The sequence below is a fragment of the Tursiops truncatus genome, chromosome 7 (genome assembly GCF_011762595.2).
Source record: "Tursiops truncatus isolate mTurTru1 chromosome 7, mTurTru1.mat.Y, whole genome shotgun sequence".
Taxonomy (NCBI): Eukaryota; Metazoa; Chordata; class Mammalia; order Artiodactyla; family Delphinidae; genus Tursiops; species Tursiops truncatus.
The window spans coordinates 39,009,391-39,036,675 of record NC_047040.1 but is presented as its reverse complement, the minus strand read 5'-3'; the positions used below and the strand labels follow the sequence as shown (position 1 = coordinate 39,036,675).

Here is a 27,285-nt window from a genome sequence, read left to right as displayed (position 1 = left end):
CATATCATCTAGCATTTCCATTCCTGGGCATTTATCTGGGAAAAAAACCCAGAAGTTCTAATTCAAGAAGATACATGCACTCCAATGTTCACAGCAGCACTATTTACAATAGCCAAGACATGGAAGCTACCCAAGTGCCCATCAACACATGACTGGTTTAAGAAGATGTGGTATATATACATATATGCAATGGAATATTACTCGGCCATAAAAAAGAATGAAATAATGCCATCTGCAACAACATGTACGGACCTAGAGATTATCACACTCAGTGAAGTAGGTCAGAAAGAGAAAGAAAAGTATCATGATATAACTTATATGTGGAATCTAAAATATGACACAAATGAACCTATCTACAAAACAGAAACAGACTTACAGACATAGAAAACAAACTTACATTTACCAAAGGGGAAAGGGGTGGGGGAGAGAAGAGGGATAAATTAGGACTTTGGGATTAGTAGATACAAACTACTATATATAAAATAGATAAACAACAAGGTCCTACTGTATAGCACAGGGAACTATATTCAATATCCTGTAATAAACCATAATGAAAAAGAATATGAAAAAGATATATAAATACACACATACATATACATATATATAAATGGAATCACTCTGCTATACACCAGAAAGTAACACAACATTGTAAATCAGCTATACTTCAATTTAAAAAATAGGATAAGTCTATTTTACCATTGCTTCTAACATTTAACTATTCTGAAATGATTACTGATTCTTCAGAATAGTTTTAATATTAAATATAGCTTCTCTGAAGTGGAGATGTGTTTAAGAAATTGCTCTACTATGCAGGTTTTACCTAGATGTACAAGATGTCAAAACTTGAGTCTTTCTTCATGACATGATACATATCAGTTACCGAAGTATGCATGATCTGCCCAATAATTTACAAAGGAAATATACACAATTCTTGAACCTTCCCATTTACTTGTAAATCATAAAGCATTTGAGAGAATAAGGAAGGAGGGAGGATTTGTAAAAAGACTTCCATCGAAGGGAGGTTTCCTTATGCTGTGAGTCTCCCTAAGCCCCCCTCCTCACTCCCAAGTTCAGTAAGAGTTTGATGGGTATCGCCCTATTGTGGGGGAATATAGATTGGTGACTCACTCATGCCTGAGAAAGCAAAAGTAGACTGTGGCAGCAAGATCACAGTGGCCTTCACTCCCACAGTCTGTTGGGACAGAAGATGCATGAGATATACACGATAAGGGAGAGAGAGCGCAAAGTTGCGGCCATTTTAAGTCCTCCCCAAGATTCCCTCTGGCAAAGTGAGAGCTCTCCAACAGCAAAATCTACGTGGAATCATCCACCAGCGACCCACGCAGAGTGGAGGGAATGACAACTGGAGAAACAGATTCCATCACTCAAAGTCTCAGGAGTTCCAAGCGGAGAGACCTAACAGGAGTCCCTGTAGAACCCATGGACACGTGCAGGATAGAAAGATGCAGCTGTAAACCTCTGCCAGCTCCAGGGGCTGGACCCAGATGGTCTTATTTGAACTGTACGTATGTTCGGTGGCAGACTGCTAGCTTAGAGGATGAGTATGAATTTGTCAGGCAGGACAGTGGTGGCTTAGCAGAGCACTCAAGAGAGGGTAAACAGCATGTGCAAAGGCATGGGACCTTCCGAGACTAGTGAGGTCTGTGTGACAGGGAGATGCAGGGAGCTGGTGGTACAGACGCAACTGGGTCTAATGCCAAAGCTCTTGCAGATCAGGCCAAGAAATTTGAATTTTTTTCCTGTGGGCAAAAGGAGCCCAGTGGTTTTTTAAGTCTGGAAATTATACGATTAGATTTCTTCTTACAACACAGGTAGCATTACAATGGGGAATTCTTTATAATGAATTTCAGTAGGGACTCTTGGTGACAGGTGAGCTGCTGCAATAAGACATGCAAGAGAAGACTGAAGATGGCTGGGAGCAAGGCGTGGCCGTGGGGCTGGACGGGAGCAGCAGGCGTAATAAGACTTACGAAATAGGATTTTGCTGGTTTTGGTAACCGACTGAATCACTGCGTGAAGAAGAGAGAAGCATCGAGGATGACTCTGAAGACTGATGATAATATCCTCTGGGCCTCAGCAGGCTTTTAAAAAATAGTATATCTATCTATCTTTCATTTCAGACAAAGACATTTTTTTCAAAATTGTTAGGTATTTCCATATGTACTTGAAAAGAGATATTCTATAGCAGCTCTAACCAAGAAGACTGCACAAAAGGAACAACAAAAACAACAAAAAGCTATCAGAATTTGAGAGCAGTTTTTGGCCTAAAATAGAAGGAAAATACCCCAAGAACCACAAGGTGAATATTTTGACACTGTTTTAACACTTACAATAAATAAAACATGGAAAAGTCTGCATGGGGCATTAACAGACTCAACCAATACTGGTCCCAGCTTTTTATGATTAGCTACTCACAGATGTTTGCCTTTACAAATATTTATGTATTCAGATTGATCCTACTGAATAAAAGGAAAACATGAGTGAATAAAAGTACTGCTACAAAAAGAGCTTTCCAAATGTGTATCCCAATAAAAAGTTGCAAAATGCTTCTTAGATGAAGGAGGATTTACCAGTTTCTATTTTTAAGTCACACCATCCTTCACAAAGGCAAAGTACTAAAACATCACGTCTAACATATAAAAGTGTACGGAATAAAAATACCACAAAAATACTTGGCAGCAGTGAGTCCAATCAAAAGTGTTTTCGATGGAAAAGTACCTCAACTAGTCTGAGAAGCTGTCATTCTAAAAATGTGGATAGTGGAAGGAATGCAGGATTTAGAGTCAGAAGACTTGGTTTTGGATCCACAATTATCACTGCATTATTCTTCAACATTTTCTCTCTATGTGCTAGCCATAAACATGCAATTCACCAGAAAAGGATATAAAATGTCTAACAAAGATATGGGGGAAATGTCATATTTCACTAATAATCAAAGAAGTTTGTTTTTTAAATGAAGATTCTAGTCTATTCAATTAGCAAACTGTTTTGTTCTTACAAAAAACTACTGCTGGGTATTAAGGAGAATGGAGAATTGAGAATTGATATGGGATATAAATTATTTCAACCTCTGTTGGAAGGCAATTTAGCAACACAGCTCTTGGTCTTATGACTCTCCTAAGGAAGTATCTTAAAATAGAGAAAAGCCTTAAGTAAAAATTGCTCATTGCAATATTATCTATAATGAAGGAAAACTAAATGCAAGCTAAATGTCAAACAGTAAGCACAGTTCAATAACTTTATTTACAGTTTGAATTATGTTCATAAAGATAGAAAAATGCTCATATTATATTAACTTGAAAAAAAACCTCAGAATTCACAATTTTCTGATTTCAGCATTTAAAATTGAGGAATACAATATAGTAAGCAGTAGAATGGGTACCTTTTTCAATATTTCCTATGTCTTCTAATTTGTATAATTACGACTAATTTTACAATAGAAGTTTTGGAAATTGCATATCTATTTTTTAAAAGTACTCAAAGCTTTAAAATTATTTTCTAAAACAGTTGTCTAAAATATAACATCTAAAAGCAAAAATTTTTCATAAAATTCAAGAACAGCATGTGCTTTCTTTTTATATATTAACTGTGTTAATCACAGAAAGGAAATCGATAATATAATTGCCTTTTCTGTACCTTCAGATTATCCGGAAGTTCTGATCGCCCAGCATATCCAGGGTTCATTGTTATAAAGACAGCGCACGTGGGGTCAAGTTTTAGTTCAGTTCCTTCAAACACTAGTAAATCCGCACCTGCATTAATACCTGTGAGTAATCAAGAATGAAGTGACTTAGCAATTCCACATACAAATGGGACTGGTGCCATTCATTACCTCCTATATTTCTACTGTTTTCACACAATGCAGAGATAAACTAGTCCATTACCTCTTTGGAGAGTAAGAATTTGTTGAGCAACCACAGACAGTACTTCCAAATCAATTCTGTTAAACTCATCAAAGCAAGCCCAGGCTCCACAAGATAACAGTCCCTGGGAGAAAAGATCAATGAAATTTTTCAATTTTATCTGATTGAATATTACATTGAAATGTTGTATTTTCACCTCATCTTTTCGCGGATTTAATATCCTATCAAGGAAATTGCTTATTCACCCTTATCTTTAAAGCTTTAAAGATGGCTTATTCTTTTATTACCAATTCATTATTCTGCATGAACAAAGAGTTCAATCAACTGGAAAATTTTCCAATTGATTTTTTCTTTTACTTTCTGTGTATATCTTTTGCCATTTAGATGTATATCTATAATTTCATAGCCTTTCTTACTTTTTATTTACAAGCTGATATTATTTGCTTTTTCCTTATGGAAAAGGAAACCATAGAATGGATTATGGACGCCATAGAATGGATTGTAATTGTAATGGATTGAAAACTTAGCACATACCAGACTTTTCTTTAAACATTTAGGAATATAGTGGCTATCCAAACTACACATAGAATCTTTTAGATTTGCTGTTTATTTCTTTAATCATTACAACAAGGTTGTATATCATGATAGAGGATGATTAAAATAGTTACTGGTCACACAAATGTTTTCTTCATATGTTATTCATTATAATATTTTCTTTTATTTTATTCTAATTGTTTCAGCATCACAAATGTAGAGACTTTTTACGCTCCAAATCTATTATAAAATGACTAGGCCATACTTCAGGGAGGAATAGTTTACTGTATGGGGTAGGGTTGTTATATTCCTTTTTGTTAGTTTGTGTATTTTTTTTTTAATGTTAACGTTTTCTGGAGATACTTTTGAAAAGGATTACAGAATCTTTAAAATGTACTTTGAAAAGTATAGAAAAATAGAAATCAAATAAACAAATAAGTAGAGCCCATAATCCCACACGGATAATTTTGTGTTCAATTCTACCACCTAATATTTTAAGGAATAACAGGCTGTAGCAACAAAGCACTAAAATGACCAGATGTTCATAGGTTACACCGATGAACTTAGGGACTTTATACTTTTAACTTCCCTTTTTGCAATCTTACAGACTCATAAGAGTGGGAATCTGACTCAGAATAAGAAAAAACAAAAGAAGGATTTCAAGTTCACCAAAATGATTAACAAAAAAACAAAAGAAAGATTTCAGGTTCACCAAAAAGATTAATTAGAATGTGTCTATAGAAGTAAATCATTGAACTTGTTAATGATTAATGAACTTGTTAATATTAACTTGTTAATAACAAGATCTACCGGACAAAGAAGTCTTTAGATACCACAATTTCTACATGATGCAGTGGTTCTCAAACTTCTAGCTGTCCAGTATACTGGAGGGACACCACTCATTCATTTCTATCAGTAATACTGACCCATTATAGCAAGGACTGGAGGCAGAGGTCCTTCTCAAATAAGCTTTTGATATAACCCTACTTCTCTTGAGAATTACTGAGATAATACTTTAATTTTAACTTTGCTTAAACTACAGTAAATCTTTTACTTGCATCAAATTATGTTTCATTATGAACAGCCTTTCTGAGAAGTTATCATATCGCAAATGATGAGTCAACTCAAACCTTAAAGAATTTTCCTAAAGCCAGATAATCCAACCCATCAGAACAGTTGAAAACAACACATTGTTTGGCTACAGCTTTGGCTAAATCTTTTGTAGTTTCAGTCTTTCCAGTTCCAGCTGGCCCCTCAGGTGCTCCTCCAAGGTGCAGATGAAGGGCTCCAAATAAGGTTCTGAAATATAATAAACAATCTTTGTTGAATAATGTGATTTTTATATACATTCTGAAAAGAAGAAAAATTTAAGCTGAGAGCCAAATTTTCCACTTCCCCATCAATAACTCCTTCCTTCCTACTAGTCTATGAAAATCTTTGGGCATTACTTTTGTCTGTTATTATGTTTTACTTCTGAATAGCTGTATATATGACAAAAGCAGAACAAATTCACTTTTGAAATTCAGTGCTGACTTCTGGTCAATACAGAGAATTCAGCTGACCCTGAGTCACCCAATCCCCCTACTGCAAGCATATGGAAATGCTACATAAAAGAAAAATATAACAACTTTTGAAAAATATAGCCATTTTTGAATGAATGAAAAGGAAATTATCAATGAAGAGGGAATGCATAGCTGGAAAAGTAATTAGGTGCTAGAGCTGTAGAGGTGCACATTGGTTTGGAATTTGCATATAAACACAAGTGTATTTATACCCACATAGAAAATAAATCCTTAGAACTGAGCAAGCTGAGGAGCTGGAATGGATTCACTATTTAAAGCTAGAAGACTTGAAAGGCTGCCTTGTGTGTAAATGGGAACTAAAATTACTCCAGCAACCTACTCAAGAGACAAAGAAGAGTCAACTAAGGAAGAGACAGGAAGCTTACCCTTCATACAGTGCCCAACGAGAAACCTACATTTCAGGGAGGGTGGGATCCAGTTTCCACTACTGATGGGCCATGAACCCAAAATGAGAAATTAACATTAAAATTTTGTTCTGAAAACCCTAGAGCCCTCCACAGAGATACATGTAAAACTGCTCCACATGGACACCTCCACAGCTGAGAACATGTAAGACTACACGGGGAAACAACCCCTACTAAATTTAGCTCACAGCTAAAACTGGAATGAGAGATCAGAATTAAGAATCAGACTTGCAGTGACAAAGGCAGTTGGACAATCGTCTGGGAGGGTTCTTGCACATATGGCACTCTGCCTTATTTGGTATCCTAGCAATTTTTTTAAAATAAGATTTTAAATAAAAAGCAATACACATTGGGCTTCCCTGGTGGCGCAGTGGTTGAGAGTCCACCTGCCAATGCAGGGGACACGGGTTCGTGCCCCGGTCCAGGAAGATCCCACATGCTGCAGAGTGGCTAGGCCCGTGAGCCATGGCTGCTGAGCCTGCACGTCCGGAGCCTGCGCTCCACAACGGGAGAGGCCACAACAGTGAGAGGCCCGTGTACCTCCAAAAAAAAAAAAAAAAAAAGCAATACACATCATAAAATTGTGGGGAAAAACAGAAACCAATTTCATAAGAGAGGCAACATGGAATCTAGCAATGAAAACTACAATCACTGAACTTTTGAAAACTCAGTAAACAGAATAAATAGCAGAGAAAACCCTAAAGAAACAGAATTATGCACTAGAAGATAAATATGAAGAAATCACCCAGGGAGAGAGGTCAACTATAAGAAAAGTTAAAGACATAGAAGAAAGAAGGAAGAGAATGGGGAAAAGGCAAAATTCAAAAAACAATGGCTAAGAATTTGCCAGAATTAAAGATATTAATTGAAAAAGTCCCAAGTAGGATAAATAAAAACTCATCCACATCTAGTAACATCCAGTGAACATCAACAATAAAGAGAAAACCTTAGAAACTACAATGGAGAAAATTACCTATAAAGGAATAATAATTAGAATAACAGAATACTCAGCAGGAGTGATGAATGCCAACAGAATATCTTTGGAGAGCTGAGGGAAAATTACTGTTCATCTACAGTTTTATACCTAGCTAATCTATCATTTAATAATCTAGTGAAGACTAAAAGAAAAAAAAAAGAGAAGAATAAGAAGAGAAAGAGGCAATTTTAGATAAATACCGGTATAGCTCACTACTTGCAGAGCCTCACTTGAACAATTACTAAAAGTTATTGCCTAGTAAGGAGAAAAATTAAACCAGAAATCAGACAAAGAAAGAAGCAATGACAAGTAAAGACACTGATAAAAGTTTTGGTAAACCTACATAAATATTAGTTGTAAAAAAACGTGTAACGGTATATAAACACAGATCGTTCTGTGTTAGAATTCTGACTAAAACCCCAAGCTGAGAGCTTTAAAATATTTAAAGTCAAGAGAATGCCTGCAGCTTCTCCTGATGGCAGAGTAGGAGAAAACAGGGACGGTAAGAAAGATCCACTCTTACTGATGGCAAAACAAATGTGTGTATCATCTGGGCAGACCTAGATCCCACTGGAAGGGAACCAGATTTGAGTCAAGCTGAATGGGACCCTGTGCAGGAGGCCCATGTAGAATCAGAGGAGACCCCAGGAAGAGGGTCAGTGTGTGGTGGACCTCAGCAGAGGCTGAAGCAAAAGTCACCAGCAGCCAGCCAGAGAAGGCATTTTCCGCAGGTGGGAGAAGCAGGTGACTGCAGATTCCCAAAGAACCCACATAAACATCCCCTGGGAGATCTGGTACATCTAGACTTGTGCCATCAAGGAAGGCACTAAACAGCCAGGAGATAGTTGTCACCCAAGACACCTGTCACCTATACACCTACCTCTCCCTTTCCTTCTCCTCTCCTCCATCAACCCCCAACACTAGAGGAGCTAAAAGATGAGCTATTGAGGGATGAATGCAAAGGACAGGGACAAAAATGACAAAAGACTGACCACATTTACCTTCCCAAATGCAGGCCATGAGCTTGAGTCAAGCTCGAGCTGGAAGGGAAGGGATGTTTTAAACTGGCTGAAAAATAGTAACTTTCATTTTAGACCTAAATGGACTTTTAGTACCTGAAAATAATAACACTATTCATTAACATATTAAAGTTGCCAGAAAGAGTAGGAATCTACCTTAGATTTCATCCAGAAATGGGGAAAATATTTGATAGAGCAAGTTTAAAAGAATGGTGATAAAAAAGAACAAAATTGCTTTCTGCTCGCATCCTGAGACTGGTTTCGTCAATAAACTACTTACAGTTGAGAAAATGAAAAAAACAAAGTTTAATTTAGTATTTGACAATAATTTGGAGTATGGGAGATGGGACCTTGGCGTTAAACATAAAGGTCTTTTATTATTCAGAAGGACAATAAAAAACAATGTACATGTAAATACCTATGAGATACCTGATGGAGATATCCAGCAGGCATGTGTGTGGAGAAACTTAACAGGAGAGAGACCTTGGCTGGCGGTACAGGTTTGGGGATCTTCAGAATGTAGGCTGTTAAAGCCTAAGAATGGATGAGGACATTCAGGAAACCATGACGCAGGAAACAAAACAATACATGAAGACAGAATTCTAGAAAATTCCTTGGAGAAGGAAGAAGGATGTCTCAAATGATCCAAAAGGAAGAGTCAGAAGTTTCAAGAAAGGAGAAATGAACAAAGTAAAAAAATAACAGGAACGCCTGATAATACTTCGAGCTCTAGAGCTGAGAGGAAGACGCCAGCAGAGAAAGAAATTGAAGGTCATGTTGAGACAAGAATTAAGGGTCTAGGCAAATATAACAGAGGATACATTTGGTGCTTAAAAAATTGAGTAATTTAGGAGTGAGTGAAAGTTGTTCCAATTAGATCTTTAAATTAATGAGTTTACCTGTAACACCTGTCAGTGAGTGGAGTAATAACCAGCCTAAGAGAATTACCCAGATATTCATATCCATATCGTAAACCAGCATTAATCATCTTTGTTTCTAAATGATTGTCCTAGTACAAATCAGATAAAATGAAGTTAGCTTAAATAATAAAAATTTAAATAATATGAAACCTCAAGTTCTTAAATAATAGCCATGTTGTAAACAACAACTTTAAATTTCACTTTTCAGGCATCATTTAATTCAGTAGAAGAATTCAATATCTAATTTCCTTGGATAAGTAATTGAAGTCACTGGCTTCAATTTTCCCCGTAGAACAACTTTGGAAAGTGTATTTATTCTTTACCTCTCTTATATTTTCTTTTTTTAAACTTGCTAACACTATTTTATTAAGGTATAATTGACATACAACATTATATTAGTTTTAGGATACAACATAATGATTCCATATTTATATTTATTGCAAAATGATCACCATAATAAGTCAACATCCCTCACCATACAGTTAGAATTTTTTTCTTGTGAGGAGAACTTTTAAGACCTACTTTTCGCAACTTTCAAGCATGCAATACAGTATTATTAACTACAGTTGCCATGCTGTATATTACATCCCCACGAATTACTTATTTTATGACTGGAAGTTTTGACCTTTTGACTCCTTTCACCCATTTCTCTCACCTTCCCTACCCTCACCCCCAGGCAACCCCCAATCTGTTCTCTGTATCTCTCAGCTTTTTTATTTTTATTTTATTTTGTTTTTTAGATTCCACATATAGGTGAGATCACATGGTATTTGTCTTTCTCTGACTTATTTCACTTAGTATAATGCCTTCAAGGTCCATTCATGCTGCTGTAAATGTCAATATTTTTTATGGCTGAGTAGTATTCTATTACATATCTATATCTATATCTATATATATATATCTCACATCTTCTTTAACCATTCATCCATCAATGAACATTTAGTTTGTTTCCATATCTTGGCTGTTGTAAAAAATAATGCAATTAACATGGGTGTGCATATATCTTTTTGAGTTAAGTGTTTCTGTTTTCTTCAGATAAATACCCAGAAGAGGAATTGCTGGATCATACGGTAGTTCTATTTTTAAAGTTTTTTTTGAGGAGTCTCCATACTGTTTTCCATGGTGGCTGCACCAATTTACATTCCCACCAAAAGTACATGAGGGTTCCCTTTTTTCCAAATCCTTGCCAAGATGTGTTACCTCTTGTCTTTTTGAGAACAGCCATTCTACCAGGTGTGAGATGATATCCCATTGTGGTTTTGATTTGCATTTTCCTGTCAATTAGTGATGTTGAGCATCTTTTCATGTGCCTGTTGGCCATCTGTATGTCTTCTTTAGAAAACTATCTATTCAGATTCTCTGCTCATTTTTTATTTATTTATTTAAGTGTCCAAGAGGTGCTTTATTTATTTATTTAACATCTTTATTGGAGTATAATTGCTTTACAATGGTGTGTTAGTTTCTGCTTTATAACAAAGTGAATCAGCTATAATATACATATACCCCCATATCTCCTCCCTCTTATGTCTCCCTCCCACCCTCCCTATCCCAACCCTCTAGGTGGTCACAAAGCATGGAGCTGATCTCCCTGGGCTATGCGGCTGCTTCTGCCCATTTTTTAATCAGATTTTTTTTGCTATTGAGTTGCATCTGTTCCTTATCTATTTTGGATTTAACCTCTTATCAGATATATAGTTTGCAAATATTTTCTCCTATTCAGTAGGTTGCCTTCTCAATTTGTTGATGCTTTACTTTGATGTGCAGAAGCTTGATACAGTCCCACTTGTTTATTTTTGCTTTTGCTGCCTTTGCTTTTGGTGTCAAATTCAAAAAATCACCAAGACCAATGTAAAGGAGCTTACCACCTATGTTTTCTTGGAATTTTATGGTTTCAAGTCTTACATTCAAGTCTTTAATCCATTTTGAGTTAATTTGGGGGTATGATGTAAGATAGTGATACAATTTCATTCTTTTGCATGTGGCTGTCCAGTTTTCCCAACACCATTTATTAAATGTCCTTTCCCCATTTATATTCTTGGCTCCTTTGTTGTAAAGTAATTGACCATATATGTGTATGTTTATTTCTGGACTCTTTATTCTTTTCCAATGATCTATGTGTCTCTTTTCATGCCAGTACCATATTGGTTTGATTACTTTAGCTCTGGTAGTATAATCTGAAATCAGGGAGTGTGATGCCTCCAGCTTTGTTCTTCTTTCTCAAGACTGCTTTGGCTATTTGGGGTCTTTTTTGTTTCCATAAAAAAATATTAGGATTGTTTGTTCTATTGTTGTGAAAAATGCCATTGGAATTTTGATAGAAATTGCATTAAGTCTGTAGATTGCTTTGGGTAGTATGGACATTTTAACAATGTTGATTCTTCCAATCCGTGAACACAGATCTTTTCATTTATTTGTGTCTTCTTCAATTTCTTTCATCAGTGTCTTATAGTTTTCAGTTTATAGGTCTTTCACCTTCTTGGGTAAATTTATTCCTAAGTTATTTTATTCTTTTTGAGCAATTGTAAATTGGATTGTTTTCTTACTCTTTTTGATAGTTCATTATTCTCCTATATTTTCAATCATTTGTTCAACTTGTTTTCACTGTAGAGGGAGTATTATCATCATCACCATTTTACAGATAAGGAAGCGGGTGCCTGAAGAGAGTAGGTAACTTGCCCAAGTCACACAACTGGTAAGGGGAGGATGTAGCATTTGAAACAATCAGTCTACAGTCTGAGCTCCTAACCACTGTACTCACGGCCTCATATGGTTTTCCAGGGTTCTGGTTCTTGTAACTCTTCTCTTCCCACTCCATACCTCCCAAAGCCTTTCACAAAAGTGAATATGATAACTTCTGAGTCTCTATCTCCAATCCTCAGCTCTCTCTTCCCATTCTCAGCAGGCCCAGTCTTGTTCACTGTACTGTTCCTGCTCCTCCTGCCTTCCTGATGGTGACTGACATCACCAACTACATAGATCCCCTGATAAAAACCTTCCTCCAGATCATGTTTCTGGTTAGTTCAATTGATCAACAAGAGGAAAGTTTAATGACTAAATCATACTAAAACAGTCTGATTTGTACACTCTTTAGATGCATCAGGAATCTAAGAACACAATTATAAACTGATTAGTTTCAACATTTTACAGATTCAGCAAGCATAATGACTAATTTCAAATGAGTAATTTTTTATAATTACTCATAGTTTGTGTGCATCTATATATGTATTTCTATGTAACTATACATTTGGATACAGATATAAACACAGTTTTCAAACACTTGACATATAGTTTTTGGCTGCCTTAATCTTCAATCTGGAGAATGCTTTTTAGGTATAGTCAGCCATCAGCTAAAATCCTAAAATCCTATATTACTGATACTATTTCTCATGTGAGCTAGCAAGCACAAATTATATACCTGTGAGCTGAAATTGCTGAGTAATAACATTCAGTGATATTACTTACTTGCCAATAGTACCTAAGCTGACTTAACCATTCAAAGTCAGAGTCATCACTAACTTTCTTTTTAACAAGTGTTGTGAGAACATCTCTAGCATGGACATCCAGCACCACGAGGGCTCCCAGAGTAACACGATTCTGCTTGGACAATTTGCCACGAACCAAGGTGACAATATCATCAATTTGTTTGTTACATTTTTCCAGGTATTGCTCAAGAGACTGAAAGAAAATAAGATATAATTACTCAGTGTGATCAGAATCCTTTTGAACAAAAAATTTTTGACCTAGCATGTATACAGAGTATTTTCTACATTTTTATTATAACTTTCCATATGACATAACTTAAAAATAATCAAAAAAAATTTTTTTACTACAAAGGTATTAGGTGAACAAGCTCAATCAGGCCAGACATAGTTGACATACATGGTTTGCACCTACCCAACATCCCCTCCTTTCCATTTCTGCTCTTGTATGCTCTTGTGGTTTTGTGAGCTGTCAATCATATTGCCCCATCTCCAAGGCAATATGAAGGAGGGCATGTGTGACCCAACCAGAGCCAATCACACTTCTTTCCAGGGACTGCTATACAGATGGGAAGAAAAGTGTTTTTCACTAGGCTTGGGAGACTCTCAGAATGCCAATCCGAAGCTACTGAAAGCCTTCACCCCACTGCAGAAAAAAGCCTGACAGAGACCAGTAGAGATGAAAGATAGACAACAAAAGAGAAACTGCAGCAGTGATGAAGCCCTGAGATCCTGATTCCAAATGCTCTACCTTAGATCTCATGAATCCTTCTAGTACTCCTGTGTGAGCTTCTGAGTAGGATTTGTGCCACTTGAAATGTAAAGATCCTAAAACACAAAACAGCTAACATTTTAGTTTATGGTGAGCTAAGGCCAGTTCTAAGGATCAGGCTCTTTTGGGAGGGGTCTCTTTTCTGGTGGGTAAATCTGATCAGTATGTGAAAAAGAGAAGAGGGTTTAGGAAAATCAAATTAAAATCAATGAAAACTGCTGTGCCTAAGGGAAGTGTAAATATGCTGCAGCAGGCTGATGTGGTCACTTTTCCCCACTCTAATAATATTTAATAAGCATTGGGCACCAATGAGTTTATTTCACTCCTTTAGGACCAGGTTAAGTGGTAGCAATGAAACTAAAAATGAGGATTTCCAAGGATGAGAAAAGCTTAAAGGGTAGAGTTGGAGACTTGTTTCTTTAAGGGTCACTTTTATTACTCCTTGAAATATTTTATCCTTTTTTTTAGGAAGTCATTTTTTCAAAAGTTTGGTGCTTGAACACTATTCCATTTATATCATTTTCATAATTAATTGCTATTAATTTGCTTCATAAGTAGTGAAAAATAAAATTCTGTCCCATCTATGTCTAAATAACCCCAAGTGTTTAAATTCTTGGAGCCAATTGGTGAATTTAAGTATATTGAGTACACAGATTAGTAAGAATAGTTTTGCTCCCAAGAACACAAACTACGCCAGGTGGTGCATCTTAGTTTCCTAATCAGTAAAAGTCAGGATCTTTGAGAGCCTTACCAGTTCTCACATACTGTAGTTCAACACAAGGCATAAGATTAAACTTTTAATGTTTGGACCTGACAGTATAAACTATACGTCCATAAGAATTTGTTACTATTTACATCAGCAGAATGTATTTTGCTACACTAGAGAAACAGATTTAGAACTAAAATTTAGCTTCAAACTGTGATGAACTAAGTTCTTTAGGAACCATATTATAATAAATCAATGAGAATTCAGATCAGCTAGATTGAAAAAAATCATGATATTGAATCACTTTTGTTACATTTTATTCATTGTAAACTGTTCTGTACAGTGAACTAATGAATCTAAAGGTAACTATCAATACTTTATATAGTTATCCAAAATAAACCCTGTGTGGAATCATATTTTTATCATACCTAGTTCCCTCTACATACACAATGATAAACTGACTCAAAATCATAGCAATATTTGCAATAACCCAAGCTCTGTGACAGTGGTGATTCTTCCATTCATTTTTAGCCCCTGTAATAGCTCATATACTGACTAGTTCCACAGTGACTATTCTTTGAATAAATAAATGGAAACAGATCCTGAGGGGAATGGGTCCTCTGGAAGTGGGACAGTACAACATGGTGCTATCATAGCATCCAGCTGCAGACAACTTGGAGTGTTTGCAGAGAATGGAAATGTCTAGTCTCCTCTGAGGCTGCCAAGAGTCTCCAGCTACTGAACCAAAGATATCAGTTTCGAATGTGAACCACACATTAATTAAGGAAAAAGTCATCAACACACAGAATACTAAAACATGTGCTACCCTCCCCTGATAGAAACACATATTAAATCACCAGTGCTTTAGAATACTAAAACATGTGCCATCCCCTCCTGATGCTGCTACAGAACCTAAACAAACTGAATATGCATGAGATACAGACAGGGACAAGGTACACAGACAGCAGATGAAGGGCATATTGAAGCAGAGTATTCACAAGCAGAGGAAAAAGGAAAGAATTAATTTTTAAGGACATGTACAACGCTTAATTTCATTCCATGAAATTTAGCTATGTGAAACATCACAAAACACAACAGAAGAGAACAATCCAGCAAGTAACAGCGAAAAAGGCTGGCTAAGTTCCACTCAATTACAGCTTTAGAGGATCTACGTCTACGAAGCTGAGTCCCCCTGGAGTAGTAGTCACTCAAGGCATGGATTCTCATTTTGGCTTTCTCTTGTGAACGGCTCCATACGTGCACCATATTACACGAGTGGGATAAAATGGAGTAAACTAATAAATGAGTGAATAAATAACCTCATCTCAGTATCAGTGGATACTGTTGTAAGCCAAAAAAAAATCTATTTGTATCTGTATAAAATATGCTAAGAACAATATGGTAAGAATTGTAGGCAGATAGCTTTGAGCAGAGGACACATTGAAATGGAATGACCTAAATTGTGTGTCCCTTGAGAAACAAATTATGCCTGGGAGATAAGTAGAAGCATGAAAGGTTTACACTTAAATTCTCTACCTCAACTCCTACCTGTTCCAGAGAAAAATATCGTTTTGACAGACGGGTGGAGGTTTAATAAACACCACGTTTAAACTGAAGAAATGTGGAAGACGCCTACAAATTTGTCTTATTTGATCACATTTGCTTCTTTGTTCCCTCTATTTCCCATAGTGATGAATGAGAAAGTTGGCATGGTGGTTTGGGGGGCCAGCAAGCAAGGAGCGAGATCCATGTCCCCCAGTAACCCACATTGGCGACAGAGGAATCCCTTTGTGTGGGGAGGTGGCTGCGTGGTAGCTTAAAAGTAAAAAGACAAAATGAAGTTTCTGGACCCATTGGGGAGAAAAGAAACATGCACATAGACAGCCAAGAGCCCAGGAGTATCCCCAAGGGCTTACTGCTGTAAGGGAAACCCTCATTCCCCGTGCTCTGGTTTCCATGAGGAAAGACTTTTTCCTAAAAATCCCTGACTTCCTGCCCTATGCCCTTATCCTTTCCTCAGAGGAGAAATAAGTGACCTGTTGGTAAGTTGGAGTGAACTAAGCATGTGACACTCAGCTCCCTCCTCTACGAGACCTGCCTGCTTACAAAGAATACGAGTCTCTCTCAAACCCTACACTCACCAGTGCTCAACAATACCTTACAGACAATAACGCCAAACTCCATGTAAAAAATACCTGAAAAACTCATGGTTTTAAACAACATCTGCAATTGCTAGATTCCAACTGACCTATCAGTCAACCAAAAGTTGACCTGCTTGGAATCCTACCTTATGGATAAGAATGCTGCTTCTGTTTTTATTATTATTTTAATATTATTATTTTAATATTATAATATTAAATATATATTTGTTAGAATAATTAATATTAAGCATCATTCAAAATATTATTATTTACTAAAAATCAGTACACTAAAAATTAAAATAGTCAAAATAAGTCAATTAATATCTTTTGTCTTCATAGGGTAGTTTTACTGAAGATATAAAAGAGAATTATGTTATGTATCTCCTCCTAAACTTTCTGAGTTTAGGACATTTCTTTGTCCTATTATCACTGTATTTTTAAAGGCATAAAAATGTATATAATAAAAAGATTGAGGCTCCAGTACGCTTGGCTTTTTGAGTGGATTGTCTTTATTTTTTTTTAGAATAATTGTATTTTGGCAATTATAACTATTTAAAAAATGCTGCAAAACCTGTGGGTAATAAAAGCTCACCTTTTGTCCTTTTGCAATAGCTGTTTGTACTTCTGTTGTCCAAAAGGTTTGGGATACACAGAGAACTGTCTGTCCAGGCCAATCTCTTACCCAGTTAATTCGTTCATGTTGTGTATAGGCAGAAAGTGCATCTCTAATTACCTAATTGAAAAAGAAAATGCTAAAGGTAAACAATTTCATACTTTACTTGAACAAGCTAAAAAATGAAGAGCTAACTCCTGAGTGGATTATCTTGTACTGCTCAACTTCTTACAGCTTAGCCAATGATGAAGATCTAAAGCATGTAACTAGACAATTTCAAGTTTTTCCATACACCTGAGAGCAAAACAAATATATTACATAGCATTTTATTTTGCTGGTACATAATCTATTTGTGTGAACCACATTATATGAAATATTTCTTTGGCCAGTCGTAGCCAAAAATGTCCTGGGTACATCTGGACTGAACGCAAGCAATTTAATTACAAAACATAAGTTCAAATAATTCCAAAATGAGATCTATCAAATTCACACATATTTTCTTTGAACTTAATCAGATCCCCACTCAGCCATGTGTATATTTGTACATGCACACTCAAGCACCCTACACAATTCCTCTAAAGTTCCTCCTGTGTTTCCAGACCTCACTTCCCTCTCAGTCCTGTAGTTTGATGCCCAAGGCTATGATGACAGGGTGGATATATAATTCATTCATGGAGAGTTGAGAGCTGTAAATTCAGGAAGCCTAAGTCATGTACTTTACTACATATGTTTTCAGTGAATTCATAGATCCACTTTTTCTATCAGCCATCAGTGGGAAACATTCCAATCTATTATATGTATCAATCAAAAATAGTAGCATCTATGAGGTGATAGTCACATTAATGTCTGAATTTCAGAAAAGATTATCAAAATTACATTTTTCTGAGAAATATATAAGGATAGGCAAATCTTTCTGGATTTCTAGTTTAGCTAGGATATTTACGGAGTTGAATAGAAATGAAGGGCAATGTTGTCTATTGATAATAAAGAAAATGTAAAAGGCCAGAGGAAGCCACAGAAAGGGCAGGTGAAAAGGAGAAACTGAGAGATGGGAGGAACACAGGAAAGAATAGAAGGTACAGTAGAGAAATGCCAAAGATGGAATAAATATGTGTTCTAGAAGGACACTGTGGAGAGAATAGGAGGGAGGCATTAAAATCTAAATCACAGATTTCTATACAGTTGTATGAGGAGAAATATGATTACATAAAGTTCTATAATATTGTATATAAAATATATTATTAGACTGTGTATGCCATATATGAAAAATAACATATTTTGGCAGTAGCAAGCTGCCAAACTACAGCAAACTGCAGTATTAAACCCATGATAATCCAGTAAGATAAAAGGGCAAAGGTGCCAACATGATTTTTTATTATTTAGAAATGACACAAAATTCACTTAATTTAGGCATGCAGTAGCCTTTCAAGCAAGCAAATACGTACAGCACAACACAGTAACACACATAGCTCCTATCTGTAGTATTTTACATTGCATTCACTTGCATTTTTCCCACCGACACAAACTTACACATGAACATTTGGGGAAGATATTTCCTAGCCGCTTACTTGCCACCCCATCTTAATGCTCTGAAATGGTAACCAAAATATTTTCTCTGAGTACTTTGACAAACAAAATTAAAAGAATAGTTGAAATAGTATTAGATATGTCTAAAATAATGAGTTACCACTGTATACATCAAGTAACAAACCATATAACCAATTCAATGCTGCTAAGTAGTGGTCCAAGTGAAATGCATTTAACTGCTGATAGCTGCGTAAATGGGAAAGCTGCTTGTCAATATTTATCAAGCCCTACGAAAGCTCATCCTCTTTTGCCCAGTGATTCTACATATGAGAAGTTATCATAAGAAAATAAATAATTCAATCAAAGAAACCAGTATGCATAAGGACATTCATTATCACTTAATCCATAATAGGGAGAAATGGGAACCTGTCCAAAAGATTTTGTATCTATTGAAAAAATACAAAGCAAGCAGATATTAAAATTATATTTAAGAGAAAGGAACATTAAGACACATGATGTACATTAAACACCTAGATTCCAGTGAATTTTTCAATAATGTGTGACAGCATCTGAAAAATTCATGAAAACTGTTGTTGATAGGGCTTGATGCCATTATTTCCTTCTCATTCTTTCTCTCATGCTTCCCTGCTCAATCACGATTTTTATTCCTGGTAAGGAACTTGAATGCTAAGTCCACATTACAGTAAAAAATTAATTAACTGCTCAATTAAGCTCTATCTGCTCCCTTGACTTAAAATTCTCTACTAACAAAAATAATTACAAATGATTGAGGTGGTAATATGCTTTCTGAGATATGGAAAACATGAAGTTACTGTTAATTGTAGAAAGTACTTATGATTTTCTAACATTTTGGTACATATTTTATATATTCACAGAACAAAAGGAACCACCAGAGGGGCATACATGTCAAGGAGACTGATGTGAAACTGCAGAGAGGTGCTTCCAAGGCGAGACTAAAGACAGACTATGCAGACCAAAGTGTGTCTAACATTGAAAGCACAAGAAATGAGACAGACTCATGACTAAAACCCAAGTTTGTTGTAGTATGTATGGTATTTTGTCCCACGTTTCAAGTGAGTCACTACAAAATTAGTATCAGAGACTATATCTTTGCCTTCAATCTATCTGTTACAATTGAATTGGTAATTCATGACTCACTTTTTCTAAATAAAAGTGCATTTATCAATAATACATTAATGTTCTATCATCTTTACTAGAAATAATAATAAATACAGTTGGCTACCTTATGGATGGATTTAATCATAACTCTCTCTAACTCGGCCAACCACTTCTCCACTTGACCTCTGGCTTTGGCTGTTGAAATGGTGTCTACGAGTTCCACCACTTCTCCTTCACTACTCTTCATGTGAGTGATGTCCAAACTTTCTGTAAATTCCACCTTTGCAATTCCTTCAAAACATTTCTTCAAGTGAGGTTGTACTCTGTCAGGAAAAAAAATGTTTAAGAGACTTCAGCAAATAAAAGCAATTCCCTAAATATCAGTGTTCTTTGTATACCAATCTTCATTCAAAATTCATAAAGGTGCACTATGTGTGAGGCCCCTGCTAGATGCTAGAGATGAAGCGCTGATAGAAAACACAGTCCAGTGGGAGATCATCATTAATGGAATAATCACAAAAAGATCTGTAAAATTACAATTATCCTAAGAGCTACATGAGGCTTTGTTTCCAACACAATGAATCAAAAGCTGTTAAAAGTAATACAAGGACCAAACCAATCTTGACCAACAGATAAAACACTAATCTGAAGAATCTTCAAATGCGCAAAAAGTAAGATATTTCAACTGGGATCTTCAGAGACTCCTTGCAAATTATGAACTAGGTTTAGTGCTTTAAGTAAGTCAACTACTTTGAAGGTGCCCAACTTTAGTCTATTCATTGTAATACAGATGGAACTGACTAAATTCCTCATTCTTGGCACGTTACAAATGACCAATTGAATTTATCTTTCAAACAGGCAAAAAATGGGCAGAGTATAAAAAGTCAGGTGGAAATCTGAGTCTAAATTTATCTTTTTGTCTGGATTACTTGTCTCCTACTTTGAAGGCACAAGACACAAAACTGACAAATTTAACAAATATCTATTCACTGACTGATGTAAACCAGACAGACTCTCTTCTAAGGAACAGGGAATCAGCTGTGAGGGGGAGAAGGTCAAAAATCTCAGCCATCATGGAGCTTATGTTCTGCTACAGGAAAGCAAACAGTAAACAAATAAGCACATTATAGAGTAAGCCAGATGATAAAAAGTGTGCTGAAAGAAAACGAGGCAGAGAAGATAATCAAGAAAGGTGACTAGGGAGTGCTGGAAGGGGTGCCACTTTAAATAAGTGGCCAGGGAAGGCCTTCTTGAGTGGCAGATGTTTGAGCAGGTTTCCACAAAGATCTAGAGGAGGTAAAAGAAGTCTTATGGATATTTGGGTGAGGAGGATCCCAGGCAAAGAGAACAGTACACTGAGGGAGGAGGCTGCCCCTTTTATGGGAGAATTACAAGGACTGTAGCAGAATAAACAAGAAGAAAGCTAGTGGGGGATGACTAGGAAGGATCATGGGGGAGCACCTGCGTGGGTGACTGCAAGCCACTGAGAGGGCGCTGACTTTTATTCTGCATGGGACGTAGAAGAGGGATGTGTTCTGAAAAATCTTTAAGACAATATGTGATAAAATGAGAAATCCACTCCAAGGTTCATCACATTTGGAAAAATATCATTCAACGGTATTCCTTATGCTTTTAATAATTATTTAAGTTGATTATTGATATGATTTAGAATAGTCTTGAAAAAAGTTATTACATAAACAAAATCATATATATTTAAGTTCTGCATTATTCTGAAAATTAAAGGCAACAAACTTAGCCATGTATTATACACATATAATATATATGTATATCTTACTTACCTAGTGGGATCTTTAGTCTCAGACAGTATCTCAAGAAGTTCATCGTTAGACAAGAAAAAGAATCTGGGGAAGAAGAGACGCTTCTTTTCCAAATATTCATTAAGTCCTTTAAGAATGAGTTCCAATAGTTCATTAGATTTTTTCAGCCTCTCCAGCATTTTCTCGATAGTTACAACTGCCAGAACATGTTTATCCTAAAAATAAAAAATGTACAACTCAAAAATATTTGATATTCATATTGACTTTATATTCCTATTATTTTTGAGATTGCATGGTTTTAATATAACAAATGTTATTCAAAATTTAAAGTGAATACTTACTTATGTTTTAAAAGTACTCTTGCATAGTCTAGATCTAACCAGCCCTTTAATTGTGTAAAAGCCACGTTGACTTGGTCCTCATTGATGTTGGCCACAATTTCTCATGCTAAGTTAGGAACTGTGAGAGACAATGAGTGTGGCAGGAGTGGGGAGGGGGACACTATCTGAACTCACAAGAAGGACAGGAGGAAACAAAAGAGTATGAGATATGTTTGTCTATTGTTCTTCGAGGAAAAGTACTCTAAAAAGATGTCACCATTATAATTATTATTTTGAATATTATTGTTATCAATAATAATAAAATAACAATTCCTGTTTTATGAGGGTAGATAAAAATAAGGGGTTGGGAGCATGGAGGAAGGCGCTTTACATAAAGATCTTACATTGCAAAGAACTACCTTTGGAACCGCATTATAACACTCTGCTTGTTGAAGGACTGAAGTTCAAGGTGTGCTCTTCCTGAACTCTCTAGAGACTAAGATTGTTCTACTTTCAAGGCATGGATTTCTGAACATTCTATCACTTGAAAGTGTCACCGTGAGCTGTTTGCTTTAAAGGGATTCAAACACAATCAAGTATTTTTAAAAGCTTTCTTTTATGCTGTAGGATTCAAAATAAGAATTATACCAAAAGCTGGTCTTAAGAACTGATATTTTAAGAAATAGTTTACTGATTTCTCAAAATACCCCTACAAGTAACCACCAGGCTTATGAAAATCTTTAGAAATACATATTAAAACACAATCTAGACAGAGCTGAAATAAAATTCTTTTTACTGTTTTTCCTTAACACATGATTGATGTCATCCAGGTCTAGTCTTGGTCTTATAATCCCAAACTCAGTGTTCACCACTGACACCAATGACAAAGAAAGAATTCTTTACTAAGTAGGCTTAGAAGTGTGAGAGAGAGGTGGCCAAACACATTAGAGATTTTAATCACCAGACCAAATAAACTTCATGAGAATACACTGGTACATTTAGAAAATTCACATGAAATTAAATCAAGGGAATATTGTTAAAAATTAAAAAGAATTTTAAGATTAACTAATTTAAACCTATTTTTGGTACTTAGCCAAAGAGAGTTTGGTACTGACTGTGAGATCAATCAAAAATTTCAACTGTAAATTGTTTCACAGAGAAATTTTATTCTACTGCAGGAACATGTTTTTGTTAATATACTTTCAATGTGACTGGAAAGGAAAGATAATTTTCTGCTTTGTTTTGAAATATAACAATGTAACTTGGGAACACAGCAATTTAATCAAAGAACAAAATAATCATCATTAATACCTGTTTTTTTTTTTTCAGTAGAACAGGTTCACATGGAATATGCAACATATGCAATTCACTTATCTTTAAAGAGGCACAATTTTTTAAAGGCATTTTATTATATTTCCAAGAGTTTTATGTTTCAAGTAAACATTTAAAAATGCACACAAAAAGAAGCATGACAGAGATTCAGGTCATAATTTAATGTTCAGTTCATTCGATAAAGTATGGAACAGTAGTACCCTTGTACTCCTAAATTCAAAAACCAAAATGGTGTTCTTAGAGTGCCACCTTCTGGAAAAGTATGCTTTTCTTTGTTGGAAAAAAAAAATGTTGCTAATAAATGTGAAAAATTCCTTTCACAAATTAACAATGTTTGTTTTATTCTCAGCCAAAGAATTTATTGCAATTCGCTATTTTGGATCTGAGATTTGAAAGCTAAAATAAAATCAGTTATTTAAAACAACAGTTCATATTTCTTTCCCTAAATATTGCAATTACAAAAGAAATACCCCTTGGAAGCACTTAGCATTTGAGCAAAAAAATTTTTATTGAATTCCTGAGGTCAAACCTATTTATCTAGATCAGCTCAATGATGCTGAATCAAATATGCTAGTTCTGAATCAACACAGGCGATAATCTATGTACCTTGGTATATGGACTTAAGAAAAAAATATAGAAAAGTAATCAAACATCTCTGGACTGGAAACTAAACACTCTCTTCCCATGAGAAGGTAAACAGAACAGAGACTACATCAGATGAAGAGAAGAACAGACCTGGTTCCTAATCACTTAATTAACCTGACTCTCTATTTTCTTATCTTTAAAATGGAGATAAGAGCCCTCTTTCAAAGTTGTTATGAAGACCAAATTAGACAAAATATTGGAAGCACCTAATATGGTGCCTAGAACACACATATGCTTGAAACTACCCTTTCCATTTGGCCTTCTATAACTGTCTCTTGATGAGATACAGACAGAGAGATACTACTCTGGGGGAATTCATGGAGTAAGTCACTTACATCACTCCATTGGTTTAATGGAGTTAAAATAAACATTTTGTAAACTGCCATCCTTCTGGTAAGATATTCATCATAGTAAAATAAAACTGGCTTTAAGTTCCTTTAAGCATTGCCACAAAATTCTAGTACAGAGTAGGCATCCCATAAATATTCGTTGAATGCTTGAGTGAATGAGGATGAGTTAAGCCTGCAGACACACAAGGAACACTCAAGGAACTTACAACCCCCCCCCCCCCACATTGTACCAACTTATTAGCTAAGGTTCTCAAGACAGAACAATAAGATGTTATAACAGGAAGCTACCAGAAATTTGAAACTAAGTATGACTCCTTTGACGCTTTAATTACTTTTCATCTTTGGGAGAGGAAAAGGAATTATTAACCGCTATTACTTTTTGGTATTAAAGAAATCATTTTACAAATTTTACGTGTCGTCTTTTGCTTCACAAGTATCACTAATCTCATCAGCTCAAATGACAAGCTACTGGTTGATTTACATTTCTAAACCAATTGCCTGTGATATCAGGGCCTGAAACTTTAATTGGGGTACACAGAGAGAGCATTCTAATTACTGCGGCCAGGAAGCTTCACAGAAAGTACACTTAATGGAATTAAGCTCAAGCCAGTTCTATGAACTTCCAGAAGCATAAACTTCCAAATCAGAAAACCTTGGACAACAGAAAACTAATAAGATCCTCTTTAAACCTTTTAAGTACTAAGAAAGGAAATGTGCATTCACTGAGTAGACCTTTATGCTCCCTTACAACTTTCAGATCCTTTGACCTCACCAAAAATAGAAATTCTTTCAAGATGCAGGATGTTTCTAGGATTAATCCAGCTCTTAGGACCCAGGTTTCTAACACTGAATTTTCAGAGAAGGTTTTTCAGAATTCTTAGAACTAGCAATAATTCAAGGATCAATCTCAATTTAACTATTCACCCACTCACTCAACAAATATTTATGGAGGACTTGATAGATGTCAGACACTGTTCTCAGTGCTTGGGCCACAACAGTGAACAAAACAGACAAACATCCCAGCCTCCATTAGAGACAGATGATAGATAACAAACATAACAATTCAAAAATCATAGACTAAGTTAAAAGGTAATAGATGCTGCAAACACAGAAAGGGGGATCAGGATTGCCAGGAAAGGCAAAGGCAGGTTTCAATTTAAATACGATGCTCAATGTGAGCCTCTTTATAAGGTAATATTTGAGAAAAGACTTCAAGGAAGCAAAGGTACTCATTAGTTCTGCAGATATTTGGAGGTACAGCATTTCAGGAACAGGGTCCAGTCAGAGCAAAGGTTCTACAGCCAAGGGTGCTTGGCATCTGTGACTGAAAAAAAAAAGAAGAAGAAAAAAGGAAGCTAGTGTGGCTGGAATAGAGAGAGTCAGGTAAAAGTTATAAGGACAGAGAGGTAAAAGGGTAGAGGGAGAAAATCAAGAACTTCCTGTTCAAGGAAACCATTGCCATTTCCCATCAGAAGCATTTCTCCCTTGGATACTAAGATATTTCAACTAGCAAGAACAAAAGCAGGGAAGCAAAATTGTGGGTTTATTGGGTGAACTGGTATAAAGTGTCACTGTCATTTTCACTTCTTAATTCCTGGACCCATGTACTCTGCCTATGGGAGAAACTCTGTATTTGGAGCTGGTTGAGAACTCATGCTATGTATCCTCTAGAACTGCACCCCAAACTCACACTTTTCTTCCTGCTGGAATAGCAACTGAGTCTTCAACATGAGACATTCCACTTTTTACGAGGTCCGTGTTCACACAGGACCCGTAAATCTTATAAGTATCAGTCAATTGCCTCATTTCCCTTGTAGTGTGGGTTCCTTAGCAGAAGCAATGTTGTGTGGAAACTGTGACAATAAGTCATTCTGTAAGTCAGGAATGACAGTGTTGACAGAAACTTGGAATAAGAAAGAAAACCCCTCTGGTGCAGAAAAATCACGGATCCCTTCTAAGTTGAAAGAGGTCCAATGTATTTAATTCCTTCTAAATGGCTGCCTGGTCCCTTCAGGTGTGACCCTGTATCAGGAGCATGTTGTTAGTTTCTGCTGTTGGCAGCTTGGACACTCAGCAGTGTTGGGTAAGGGACCCAATAATGACAAGTCCTTCCATAATTCCCACCTCTGCCATCATGACTTCTTTGCAGCTTGAGTGACCATATAACGCAGTTTGATGAGGAGAGTTCTGGTTTATGTTTGCTCTCCTAGCTTACTTATTAACTGCTTTAACTCTCAGAAATTCTGCAGTCTGGACAACATATCATGTGATTCTTCTATTCATACTCACTGTGCATACAATGGCATATACTGACTGACATTCACAAAATAGATCAACTGGTCAACTAATATTATCAAGTGCCTCCTTTTGCAGTGCTGCATTTTATTAAACACTTACATGGAGCACAAATATACTCATATTCTAGTCTATTCTGTGATCCCTTATACCTCCTCCTCAGACCTCCTTGTTGCCAGTCTTTCAATCTTGTTTCTTCTAAGTCCTTGATCATACAGCCAAACTGTTTGCTACTGACTGTGATCAATGTAGACCACACTGCTGACCATTTGTATAGTCAAGGTCTAAAAAACCCCTAATATTTATTGAAGTTGTAGGATTCCCTTCCTACTACCCTTTAAGTCAATCCCCTAAGTAGGGGGCGGGGGAGGTTGTAATTTCTGCTTCTGGATGATACTCAAGAGATATTTTGCAGAAATCTATAAGCCAGTCTTTAATTTCTTCAAATCATATCAAGGATTTTTGGCATTTCAACTTCGTTTAGGTGGGCCATCACGGAAGCCAGGTTTTGGTCAAACAAGCAAGTAAAACAGAAATCATTCACATCTCCCTGACTAGCTCATGGAAACCAGGATCTCTGGTAAGTGCACTCACATCAATACATTTGACTGTATCTAACTTAGGTTCTCCCTAGGCAAGCACATTGCAATATAATACCTCCTTTTTTCCTTAGGATTCTGACAAGGCTTCTGGCAAGGGAGGCTCTCAGCGTGAGGGTCAGGGTACCCAAAGTCAATCAAATTCACCCAATTGTCCCCACTCTCAGTTCTCACCATCCCACTCTTTCCCAGTAAGTAAATTATCTTTCACGGAACAGATCTGGCAAGGCTGTGAATTAAATTACATTGCAATTTGGCAACCTGCTGG

At 36.1% G+C, this 27,285-nt stretch overlaps 1 protein-coding gene across 1 annotated transcript in view; it reads right to left on the bottom strand.

Annotated features, from left to right (window-relative positions):
- The window catches only part of DNAH7 (dynein axonemal heavy chain 7), a 243,722-nt gene that overhangs the window by 144,612 nt on the left and 71,825 nt on the right, over window positions 1-27,285 (bottom strand). The window contains exons 19-26 of the mRNA XM_019939243.3: window positions 21,498-21,691; window positions 19,823-20,021; window positions 17,011-17,151; window positions 12,783-12,995; window positions 9,300-9,409; window positions 5,549-5,717; window positions 3,906-4,008; window positions 3,658-3,785 (exon numbers count right to left, since the gene is read on the bottom strand). Coding sequence (XP_019794802.2) covers window positions 3,658-3,785; window positions 3,906-4,008; window positions 5,549-5,717; window positions 9,300-9,409; window positions 12,783-12,995; window positions 17,011-17,151; window positions 19,823-20,021; window positions 21,498-21,691 — 1,257 coding nt within the window. The remainder of the gene's footprint in view (window positions 1-3,657; window positions 3,786-3,905; window positions 4,009-5,548; window positions 5,718-9,299; window positions 9,410-12,782; window positions 12,996-17,010; window positions 17,152-19,822; window positions 20,022-21,497; window positions 21,692-27,285) is intronic.